This window comes from Colossoma macropomum, unplaced genomic scaffold (genome assembly GCF_904425465.1).
Source record: "Colossoma macropomum unplaced genomic scaffold, Colossoma_macropomum, whole genome shotgun sequence".
NCBI classification, from domain to species: domain Eukaryota; kingdom Metazoa; phylum Chordata; class Actinopteri; order Characiformes; family Serrasalmidae; genus Colossoma; species Colossoma macropomum.
Genome location: NW_023494800.1, coordinates 29,111,401 through 29,124,347, shown reverse-complemented (window position 1 = coordinate 29,124,347; position 12,947 = coordinate 29,111,401). Strand labels below are relative to the sequence as shown.

The window sequence follows — 12,947 nt, the reverse complement described above, 5'->3', positions numbered from 1 at the left end:
GTCCACAGTTTTACTGCACAAAGACCAAGACCACAGTCGTAAAACTTCAAAACCGAACTCAAACACTGGCGGCTGATGAGCAGCACTGCTGGTTCTGGAGAAGCTACATCTGTTGAAGCTCACCGCAGCTAAAAATAAGCTCAAACATTTGCTTTCGCTGCTTTCTCACATTCTCTCTCTCTCTCTCTCTCTCTCTCTCTCTCTCTCTCTCTCTGTGTAGAAGCTGGAGATGGTTCTCGCGCCGCTCTCCACCCTCTTTCCCCAGGAAGACGACGACAAGAATGGCTTCCTCTTCGACAGGACCAACTTCCTGTCTGACCAGACCACTTTTCTGACCCACTCGCTGCGGCAGCTGGACCGAATCGACTCCCTCAGCGAGCAGGTCGGCTTCCTGGAGGAACGCCTCGGATCCTGTGAGTGCACGTGTCTGTGTTTGTTAGGAGTCGGTGATGTCCGTGGTTTGATAGTGGTTATAGAGGATTAACCGAAATTATGTGGACACCTTTTAATTAGTTGGCTTGGCTATTTCAGCCAAACAGGTGCATGGAATCAAGCATACAGCCATGTAATGTCCACAGACAAACGCTAATAGTAGAGCAGGTTATACTGAAGAGCTCCAGCAAGTGAAATTCCTGCCCTGCTAGATCTGCCCGTCAACTGAAAGTGCTGTTATTATGGAGTGGAAAACTCTAGGAGCAACAACGGCTCAGCAGTGAATGGGGTAGACAACACAAACTCACAGAACAAAGTGGCAACATCAGCACAAGAACTGTGTGTCGAGAGCTTCATGAAATTAGTTTCCACAGCTGAGAAACTGCACGCAAGCCTAAGATCACTATGTGCAATGCCAAGTGTCGGCTGGAGGGGTGTAAAACGCCGCCACTGGACTCTGGATCAGTGGAAACGTGTTCTCTAGAGTGATGAATCTGGGTTTGGTGGATGTCAGGAGAACGTTACCTACAGGAATGCGTAAACAGTACAGTTTGGTGGAGGAGGGATGATGGGCTGGGCTGTTTTTCAGACCCCTCAGTTCCAGTGAAGGGTGATGTTGATGCTGCAGCACAAAGACATTTATATTATCTGCTTCCAGCTTTGTGTCAGCAGTTTGGGGAAGAGCGTTTCCTGTTCCAGCATGACTGAGACCCCTGAGCACAAAGCAGCTCCATAAAGACATGGAGTGACCAGTTTGGTGTGAAAGAATCTGACTGACCTGCACAGAGCGCTGACCCCAACACCTTTGGGAAGAACTGAAATGTCAATTGTGCACCAGGGCTTATCACCCAACAGCTGTGTCTGACCTCACACTAATAATGCTGCTATAGCCGCAAAGGGGGACAAACTCACATCTGCAGGTGATGTTCAGGTGTCCAGGCCATGTAGTGGACATCACCATAGATGTTCCTGAGTATATCATGGCTATCAGTATTTAAAGACCACTGAACAACTTCATGTTTCATTAAAAAGAGCTTTAGACCAGGGGGGTGTAGCCGTCTTAAGTGCCTCTCTATTGCTGGAGGATTTTGAGTCACCTGACAGTGCTGCAAGTCCATGAGAACATATTGTCGCTGTCGGGAGAACCTTCGTACCTCCAGAAACCTCCCGTAAGTTACATAAAGTAATTAACGTTCTTACCCTTCAAGGCAAATTACTATTGGTTTATGTGTCGTGAAATTTTGAGGCAATGCAAGTGGTAGCTGACAGATTAAAATTACGCAAAAAATTTAAAAAGCGAAAAATGGAGATCTGAGGTTTGGTAAGACAGTGACGACATTCAGCCCTGCTTAAGTGGATGTAGAGCTGTGAAGCATGTAAAACATTGAGTTTTGTTGTATCTGTTCGAAAAACGAAATGTTGCATCTGTTGCGTATTGTGCGAACATCCTTTATGAATCAAAGCTGCGTAGAAACGAGCGCAGATTTGATTGTCCGGAATGAAGTACGAAAACTTTACGTCTGACTCAGCAAACAGTCACATGGCAACGCAACAAACGCCCATAAGTACCTTTTTTACATATCATATACATATCATTTGTAATGGACACGCCCAGATTCATGCAGATGTTTCGATAGTAAGCCAATAAAAGTATTCAGCAGCTCATAAGCCAATGGTTGTCGTCATAGGTAGAGTTTGAGGTCTAGCAGGAGGTCCACTGACCCCCACTACTGACCAAAGCTTAAATAGCTTTATAGTGTTAAAATTACAATTGAAAAGAATACACTTTTCTTTTCAGATGTTAGAGTGATGTTTATTTTCATAAACACTGGCTGATTAAATGATAATATTGCAGTATGTGAACTTCCATTATGTTTTGTATTTCAGGGTGGATATTTTCTATATCAGTGGTATAACGCAGTGTTTGTTTATATCAGTGTATACGTGAAAAATAAGTCGACTTTTATTTTAAAAGGATTGCTTTTTGCACTTATTAGAACTGTCAGTTTCTATTGACATTTACAGTGACTTTATTTGACTGCAAATCAAGTCTTTTTCAGGTTGGTAAACTACTTTAAAGTACATGTGATGTTATATTTTTGTCATATCGTCCAACCCTAGTGTGTAGGTGGAACTTACCTGACCACACTGACCTTTCATGAACCTCTGTCCATTCCAGGTTCCTGTCAGGAAAACTAGACAGCGGGCTGGATCTCCATCAACTGCTCGGATCTGAATCGTTCACGCAACCTGAACTCGAAGAAGTCCTGAGTCCATCCACAGGAGCATCCTTTTAGCTCTAGAGCTATGAGGCTAATGCTAATTAAGCTAACAAATAATGGAAGCTTATACCCCTCCAAACAGACTTATCTGACACTTAAGACAATCAGAGTGATTCAGAGCGGTTTGGTGTGAAATGGTTCAGATGTCTTTACAGTGGTGGTGATAGGAACCAGGGGTCGCCATGACTACAACACAAATATAGACATTTTATTTACTATCCAGAACCACCAGTGAACCTACACGAGTCTTCTGAGTTTATATGGAATGTTGATGATGGGAAACAGTGGAAAATCTGGAATAATAAGTTTTCTTTGGGGACTATTTTGCCTCACAGCGCCCTGCATGTATCCCTCCACCATGAATGGAGTTTAAGTTCTCTAAACTATCATAAAACAGTGTCTCAGTCATCAGGCAGTGAATTCATAACCATTTCATGTAGGAACTTTCTGTGAGGGAGCTTTTAGAGGTGGACGTCTGGTTCCTATCACCACCACTGTGAACAGCTCTGACTCTAAGTTTCTCTAGAACAGAGCGTTCCACGCCAAACCACTCTGAGTGACTCTGTTTATGCTTGATGAGTTAGCACCATGCTAATCGGTGGGGTATAAGCTTCCATCGCTTGTTAGCTACATTAGCCTTGTAGCTCCAGTGCGAAGCTAAAGAAGCAAACTGCAGAGCCCAAACACGTTTTGGCTAACTGACCATTTATAATCAATAACTTTGAGTTATTAAGGTTTTCCCTGCTCTAACACACCTGAGTCAACTGGCCATGTCAATCATCAAGCTCTGAATTCAGGATCAGGATCTGAATCCAGGCCTGAGTGATGCAGAGTTAATACCACGAATACGAGTGCTGCACAGACCACATACTCACGGATACGACCTCTGACCTTCTCCACCATTTCTACACCTGTTTTCTTACCTGTTTGTGTTTATGTTTTTGTGTGTGGGCCAAAGCACAGCTGTATATTCTCTCTGTGTCTGTACGGTGGAGGACAGCGGATCTCTGTATTTATTATAATTAAAAAGAGCTGCTTGTATATAGAATTATTATAGACATCATGTTCATTCTCATTTGTATGACCTTGTCTGATTTCAGCAATTTTTATAATGAACATTTTTATAATAAACTGATTTGTTAATGAACAGTTGAAGGCTTGGTGCATGTGCCCTCTGTTGCTGTTGTAAAGAAAGGTGTTTCTGAAAAGGAAACTTTAAAAGAGAAAGAAAAACGAACCTTCTAAAAGGGACCCTCAGGCCAAAATGAAAAAGTACTCATCGTTAAATGTGTTGTGATTATGCCCACTCGTGTCCTTCAGTAAAAACACAGCTAGTGTCATACAATATGACAATACAATAATACAGCGTTTAAATATGTTATTTTAGGAAAATAATCACATCATTATAACGTCTTAAAAACACTAAAGTGCTTTGTTTATTTCATATTTTATTCCTTCCAGTGGTCATAATTTTAACACTATGACGTTTGGGCAGTAGGGGGAGCAGTGCGCTCACAGCTCCACCTCAAACTCCGCCTACGAGCACAGCCATTGGCTCATGAGCCGCTGAACGTTGTGGTTTTATTGGCTCCCTACCAAGACGTCTGCGTGAATTAGGGTGTGCTTAATGTAAATGAGGTGCTGGTAGGCCGGCGCTTGATTTCACGCACTGGAGCTGATTGCGCTCATATCTCCGCTTATTCATATGTCATCAAATTGGCGTTTTCACAACTTTGATAAATAAGGGCCAACGGCACTAAAACTACAACTCACAACACTCTATCACAGCATCAGTCATGGTGAAAAAATAATAATATACTGAATCTGACATGCCAAATAAGGCAACATGACACCCCCGCGCTTTGTTTTGGAGCACATTCAGTAAACGTCCAAGTAAATATCAGAGTTGTGATACATTTAGTGACAACAAAACAAACAAAAGATGTACATAAACAAATCTGAGGCAATGTTTGTCAATGCTTAAATAGATATTAAATATCTCTGCATGGTGAAATGCTCCTCAGGTTGATGGAGAATGTGTTATAAATGGTTCTAAACAGCATCAAAAAGGGTTCTGCTCTGTTACAAGCTTGACATTTTCAGAAAGGTTTGATATAGAACCATCAATTTGAAGAACCATTTTCACCATGCAAAGAACTATTTAAGCATGAAATTCATGGTTCTAGATAAAGCCATTCTTAATAACCCTTAAAGAACCGCCTTTTCAAGAGTGTAGACTCAATAATATTACATAAAATGAAACCAAGTTAAAAATCAAACAGAAAATTGTGAAACCTGTGGTTGTGATTTTGCAACAATTGGCCAGAATCTACCCCAATCAATCAATTAATCAATTAATAAACAAATAAATAAATAAACAAACAGAGGCTTCCAATAGACAGTTGGGGAAAAAAATAAAACATCCTCAAAATAAGTGCTTGGGGTCTTTGAGGGTTTGTGTATGTTAACGCAAAAAAGATTTTATATTCAATTTAAGTCATTTTTGATCTCTCCTATTGGTCAATTCTTTATGACACGTTCAGACCATTTAAAAGAACTTTCCAAAAAAGCGTAAAGCAAGAAATATGACCCAGACACTCACTGAAGATCGAGAAAGAAAACAGCAGCAATGAAACAAAAAAGGCCGTTCCCATAGGAAAAAAACAAAATTTATTTGTCTTAAACTTTTCCAAGGCATTCTTTACACAGGCTGTGTCCGGATTCCTACGTCTCTGTGTATAATTATATATAATACCAGATACTACGATGGGCTTTCAGAGCGACTGTGTGTGTTCGCAGTAGGTATTCGTCAAAAACACAGATCAGAAACCAGCGGGAGATGTTGGACTGTTTCTCCGTTCAGATGATAAACGGCATCTAGAACTACCACCAGTTTACACCATGAGTAGCTTTGGTGGGAAACCACGACATGTTTTGTACACCATTTTGCCACATTTTCCCCCCTTAGGCAAAAAAAGACAAACAATGAGGGAAAATAAGATTAATAAAAATGAACATTGTAGTAGTCAAAATGAAAAGTGCCTTAACAATTTAAGCCGTTTTAATCCTAATTATGTCAGTAATAACAGAGTTGAATTGAAATTCTAAAATCAGAGTTGATACAGACTCATTATACTGTAACTCTCAGAGCTCAAACAGTACAAGTCAGTATGTTCTTTTATGGGTGGAGAGCTAAAGAAAAATAACCTTAAAGCTGCTTGAACACTTTTACCTCAGCCTACAACACGGGAGAAAACCACCGGCTTCCTCCATCCCAGCGTACGACTAAATTAAACTAGAACATTCACGTTAAAAAAAAAAAACAAAAATAACAAGAATTTCAAATAAATATCAAGATTATTCCTCCACTGGGTTAAATTCTGCATAACTAAATCACTGGGATGAACAGAGTCACTCCTGAGTCAGTGTCTGATTTCTAGAGTCAGAACTGTTCACAGTGGTGGTGATAGGAACCAGACGTCCACCTCTAAAAGCTCCCTCACAGAAAGTTCCTACAGGAAATGGTACTTGAGAAGGTTTTAGTCTATAATGCAGGGAACTGTGAAGCAAAATAGACCTAAATATCATCTTTATCATCATCATCAACATCTCAGAAGACCCGTGTAGGTTCACTGGTGGTTTTGGATAGTAAATAAAATGTCTATATTTGTGTTGTAGTCATGGCGACCCCTGGTTCCTATCACCACCACTGTAAAGACATCTGAACCATTTCACACCAAACCACTCTGAATCTCTCTGTTTACATCTCAAACATTAAATTATGCAGATTAAAAAAAAAATCAATGGAATTTCACTTTTAAATAGCAAAGTTAGCTACAGGTCAGTCAAAAAAATAACAAAAATTTAGTGTGAAAGAGCAGGAAGGCCTTTTTTAAAAAAATCATAAATCATTTTTTAGTACGGTGATTGCCGAGTTACATTCTTAGGTGCTCCTTGGGACGTCAAGAAGCTTCAGGTGGATCAACACGACCTGAAATTGGCATAAATGGTTCCCGACCTCTTCTTTTAGCAAAAAGATTTTTTCCACCAAATCTTTTCCAAGTAAGGTCAGTTGTCCATAGCTCTATTCATATATATAGTTGGGCGTAATTTTAAAGTAGAATTGTTAATATTAATGGTTTCCATTTGGTTTGGTTACAGATAATACTGGAAAATTAGGTCCCTCCCTAAACATTTTCCACATTTTACATCTTTTTACGTTATTAGAAATGCTTCTGGTAACACTGTACTGTAATGCAGTGTTCATAAGGCAACACCTACATAAGCTGATAACAACCGGCTTAAACCTACACTAACATTAATAAACACATTCAAAAACACTGCAAAAGGTGTCGTCTGTAATAAAGGCTGCATTTGCCAGCTTTGACGTCAAGTCGACATAACGGATATGTCGGGTGGCATTGATTTTTTTTTCTAACATTGGGTTGTTGTGGCACTTTCTGAGGTGACAAGGCACAGGATTTGTAGCCTAGTGTGCAGTGAGGTCCAAAAGTCTGAGACCACATTAAACAATCGGAATTTTTTCATTAAATGCCAGAAATAAACAGAAAGTTTCAGAATTCTGAACAAAGAGAAGTTATGACCATTAAAATAAACAACAAATGTTGAAGATTCTGAAAGGCCTGAAAAAGGTCAGATTGTTTTTAGTCGTATCTTTTCCATTGAAGCTCATGTTCAGACGACTCTCAGGTGGAGTCCACAACGAGTCAACAAAGCAAAAGGGGAACATTTCAAATACTAAGAAATTCTGAAATTCATGTTAAAATTTCAAAGATTCCATGTTTCACTCAAATTGTTATCCCGATAATAGAATATGCATGAAAATCTTTCTAGTAAATTAGAAATGCAGAAATAGAAGTGTTTTCTTCAGCACTCTTAGACTTTTGGACCCCACTGTGTGTCACAGTGATATACGGCTGACGACTTAGTCAGACGAGTTGAACAAAAGTGAGCGCTCTCTTAATTAAAAAGTGAGTTCCGTTTACCATTTAGACGATTTAAGCTCATGTGATGTACACTAACAATCAGAATTAGCTGTCACAACCTAATGTCAGAAAAAATAATCAACGTTATCTGATGTAGGCATTAAGTCAACTTGACATTAAAGTTGACAAAAGCAGTCTTTAAGACAGACGACGCCCACTGCAGTAAGTGTCTTAAAACGTATGTCAGTTGTAATGATGAGCTTATGTAGCCTTACGAACGCTGACCTACAGTAAGGCGCTACCATAAGTCTTAATTATGTTCATTATAAATAACTTTTAAAGAAGTGTTAAACAGTACACGAGGACTGAACTCAGACCTCAAATAAGAAATGTGACGCAGTCATTAACGTCAGTTCAGCAGCTGCAGCGTGTTGAACACAGTGATCACAGATCAATAACTGGTCAGTACGTGACTCGCAATGCCGCTAACTGGTAGCTGAAAGACTCTGGACACATGGCACAACAAGAAGCTTGCACTTTGGAGCATTAGGATTGGTACAACCCAACAATGCACTTCAGGAAGTTACCTTTGACACGTTTGCAGGGAGATAGGTGCACTTTCCAAACGGGGTTCAGGGGGCGAAAAAGGCAAGAATTTAGATTCAGGTGCGCAAAATAAATAAGGGACAAGAAAAGCTCATGCAAACCCTGCTGAAGAGGCTGAAAGAAACGAAATGTCACCACAATTCTAGCAACACTGAGTTACGCTCGAGTCTTTAGAACTTCCGCTCGTAATCCGTCGCCGTGAAGAACGTTGCTCGTGAATTTGCGTGCAGTTTTCCCGAGAAACCGCAGACTCCTCCTTAATGGGCTTGGAGTGGTGGAAGGTTCTGAATGTTGGACCAGTGTTCTACTTCTTAAGAAGCACGTTTTCATTGGCGGGGTGGTAAGGCAGGAGTGCTGGCTGAAGAAGAGATGAAGAAAACATGAGATGATGAAGTGACGAACGCTCGGACAGACGTAACTGGATCCGAAAAAATGAAAAGGCGGCGAGAAAGACAGCGCGTCCCAAGGCATGCACGATGAATGCACATCCATGAAGAGAAGAAGTTCTGAGAGCTCCGCTCCACACCGAACCTGTCAGCGATAGGGGGGCACGGGGGGAAGAAATGAATAAAACAAACAAAAATAAACGCTCCAAGCTGGTTGAACAGGACCCAGAACGGCACGTCTCAGAAGGGACAAGGTTAAAGGTCACTGCCCTCGCTTTACCCCTCACTGCTGCACTGCCCGAAGCTCACTGAAGTCCCAACGAGTGAGTGAAATGAAGAGATGAGACCTGTTGAGTGTGTGTGTGTGTGTGTGTGTGTGTGTGTGTGTGTGTGTATACACTGTATGTGGACACTGGAGAAGATACTGGAAGCGTCTGGTTGCCACAGCTACCGTCACCATGACTACGAAGTCTTGAGCCACTGCAGAGCATCCTGGTTGTGAGAGGCAATGAAAGTGGCCAGAGCCACGGAATGTTCAGTGGTTGGACGGCCCGTTGCTCTGAGGCGATTGGCTGGAAATCTCCAGGAAGGTGGAGCGCATCACAGCGTACGATTGGTCGCTGAGCGATGACACGTCGTCTGATGTCAACCCCTTTGTCTCGATCTTCGGAAGGATCTTCAAGGTGATCGTTCCTGTGAGGAAGACAGAAGGGACATCGTTATCACTACCACTGTTACCATCACCACTTTTATCATCATCATCAAAATCACTGTCATTATTATGACTATCATCACCACCACCATCACCATAATCACCATCATCATTATGATCACCTTCATTTTCATCTTCGTCACCACAATCAGCACCATTGTTATCACCATCACTATTATGATCACTACCATCATCACCACAATTATCATCACTATTATCATCACCATGGTAATTACCATCACCTAAGAATGTAGCTCAGCAAGTACCACAGACATCTTCACTGTTATTATTATTACCATCATTACATTACTATCACCATCACCAACAGCACTATTACCACCATCACAATTACCATTATGATCACCACCATCTTCATCATCACCATCACCATAATCACCATTACCGCCATCATTATCATCCTCATCACAACAATTAGCAAAATTAAGACCACCATTATTACCACCACTATTATGATCACCCTCACCACAATTATCATCACCATTATCATCACCTTGATAATTACCATCATTATCTCAATCTTTTTGATCACCATCCATCTTCACTGTTATTACTGCCACCATCATTACTATTACTCTTTTCACCACTGCCACCATCATCATCACCACCATTATGACCATTACTGTTATCATCACCATCATGATCATCACCACCACTGCCATCTCATTTAAAACATTAAAGGAAAGCCATCTTCACCATTATTATAATTATCATTATCATTATTACCATCATCACCAACAACATTATTATCACCATCATCTTCATCACCGCCATCATCATTATCACCATTATCATCACCATGATAATTATCATTGTCATCTCAATCTTTTTGATCACCATCATCTTTACCTTTATTATAATTACCATTATTATTGTTATTATAATTATTAAAAAAATTACAACATACCATTAATTATAAGTTAATTGTAATAAATCTTTAATTAATTATTAATAATATAATTATCATTAATGGTATACTATACTATACACTGTGCTATAATGATAATACCATATATACCATAATCATTATTATGAACGTCATCATCACTGTCATATAAATCCATCAACAAATTTTTTAGCACCATTATCATCACAATTACCATCATCACCTCAATCATTTTCATCACCACCATCATCTTCACCGTTATTACTGCCACCATCATTACTATTACTCTTTTCACCACTGCCACCACCATCATCATCACGACCATTATGACCATTACTGTTATCATCACCATCATGATCATCACCACCACTGCCATCTCATTTAAAACATTAAAGGAAAACTTATCCATTTTATAAACACCTAATTTTATGAAACTAAATACAATTTTGACCAAATTCTGCAGTTTGATTTGTTGGCATGATCAGTTTATGTTGTGGGCACCAAAATGTCTTTTATGCATTATGTATATTATTGATTATTGATCTGAGTGCCATTTTTTTCACAAGAGTGTGTTACCTGATTTGAACTCTTTCTCTTTCCGTAGGTAGAAGTTACTGTAGGAGGAGAACACAATGGGGATGATGGGCACCTGTGACAGAGAGAGAGAGAGAGAGAGAGAGAGAGAGAGAGAGAGAGAGAGAGAGAGAGAGAGAGAGAGAGACAGACAGACAGACAGAGAATGATAGAGAGAGAGAGAGAGAGAGAGAGAATGAGAGAGAGAGAGAGAGAGAGAGAATGAGAGAGAGAGAGAGAGAGAGACACAGACAGACAGACAGACAGACAGAGAGAGAGAGAGAATGAGAGAGAGAGAGAATGATAGAGAAAGAATGAGAGAAAATGAGAGAGAATGAGAGAGAGAGAGCGGAGTAAGAAAAGAAGAGAGAGAGAGAGAAACAGACAGACAGAAAAAGAGAAAGAGATAGAAGAGAGAAAGAGAGAGAGAAGGTCAATAACTGGCTGAACCTCTGAAGGGAAACAGTTGTCTCTCTCTCTCTCTCTCTCTCTCTTTCTCTCTCTCTCTCTCTCTGACTAATAATAGGAGCCGGTCAGTGTCTGGACTGGCCGGTGGTCTGCGGTGCTCTGAGAAAGTTGGGGCAGAGTTTATTCTGATTTTCCCATCTCTACTCTTAACAAACTCTCCCTGTTTCCCTTCCTCTTCTTCCTCCATCCATCTTGACCTCTGCCTGTCTCTCTCAGTCACCCTCTCTCTCCTGACCTTTTCACAGGGAGATGCCAGTTTATTAGGTACTCAATGGTCAGTTAAATGTAACCACATTTACGGCATTCCTATCTTTCTTTCACTGGCTTTTGTTTTCCGGCAGTGTTTGAGCTCATCTACCTTCTTAAAAAACATGGTTCTTCAAGGGTTCTTCAGTAAAAGGAGTGGTTCTACGAGTTCAGTATAGAACCACTTCATGATTAAATGGTTCTTTTGATTGATGGAGAATGTGCTGTATACGGTTCTATACAGAACTGTTTTGAAAATGGTTCTATACAACATCAAAAATGGTTCTGCTATTGTTACAAGCTTGACATCATACTAATGGAAGAACCCTTCTTGTGTTAGAACCATTTCACTATGCACAGAACCATTTAACCATTAAATTAAGCATCTTAATTCCCTTTAAAAAAAAAAGGACCCTTGAAGAACCACCTTTTTTAAGAGTGTAGTTTGAACTTGAACCTATTCGTACTAGCTTACAATACCATCTCTGAGTGGACAAGAAAGCACTTTGTTATTTGGGAGGTGGTCCATTCTCAGTACAGCAGCACTGTAGTGGTGCTGGTACGAGCGCATCAGCTGCAGAACCTGTACGGCAGGGGTTTCTGATAAAATGGCCAATAACTGCAGGTACAAAGTAGATGGCCACTCAGAGCGCCTCCCTCCATCCCTCTCTAGCCCTCCAAACACAGCACACCTGCTCCCGATCAGCGATGCGCGTGTTCGCCTGCTGATGAGGACAAACTAAATTTGACATGAAATAATGTGAAACATCTCAGCCGTCTGTAACACACATTCACAGGTCTGTGCTGCTGGGTATGTAGAACGTCTGTAAAGCAGCGTTTCTACAGGCAACCTCAGAAACATCCTGAGACACAGAGATGCCTGTACCTGACGCAGACCACCAGGGTTCAATTAGCCTGGCCTAGATTAAACAACGCCTACCCCCCTCAGACCCTGACAGACATCTGTGTTTGATTACTTTGGCCTAAGATATGCAGGACCGATCCTGTCGTACAACACAGAATAACAGAGGAAGATACTGCGCTCACACACTCACACACTCACACTCACACACTCACACTCACACACTCACACACTCACACACACACGCACACACACACACGCACACACACGCACACACACACACGCACACGCACACACGCACGCACGCACACACGCACGCACACGCACACGCACAGGCACACGCACAGGCACACGCACAGGCACACGCACGCACGCACACAAACATACACACACGCGCACACACACACACACAAACACAAACATACGCACACACGCGCAAACACACATGCACAAACACAAACATACGCACACACGCGCACACATGCACAAACACAAACATACGCACACACGTGCACACACACACACGCACA

The 12,947-nt window shown here is 41.0% G+C and overlaps 2 protein-coding genes across 3 annotated transcripts in view; one reads left to right on the top strand and one right to left on the bottom strand.

Annotated features, from left to right (window-relative positions):
* Positions 1–2,880, top strand: part of egfl7 (EGF-like-domain, multiple 7) — a 29,821-nt gene extending 26,941 nt beyond the window's left edge. Inside the window, exons 8-9 of one of the 2 annotated variants that reach the window (XM_036588279.1) lie at positions 221–413; positions 2,612–2,880. In XM_036588279.1, coding sequence (XP_036444172.1) covers positions 221–413; positions 2,612–2,631 — 213 coding nt within the window. In that variant the 3' untranslated portion in view covers positions 2,632–2,880. Of the gene's footprint in view, positions 1–220; positions 849–2,611 lie in introns of those variants that run through there. The other variant, XM_036588278.1, reaches the window with a different exon arrangement.
* A 5,783-nt stretch (positions 2,881–8,663) lies between these two features.
* Positions 8,664–12,947, bottom strand: part of agpat2 (1-acylglycerol-3-phosphate O-acyltransferase 2 (lysophosphatidic acid acyltransferase, beta)) — a 25,127-nt gene continuing 20,843 nt past the window's right edge. The window contains exons 5-6 of the mRNA XM_036588022.1: positions 10,845–10,917; positions 8,664–9,345 (exon numbers count right to left, since the gene is read on the bottom strand). Coding sequence (XP_036443915.1) covers positions 9,188–9,345; positions 10,845–10,917 — 231 coding nt within the window. The 3' untranslated portion in view covers positions 8,664–9,187. The remainder of the gene's footprint in view (positions 9,346–10,844; positions 10,918–12,947) is intronic.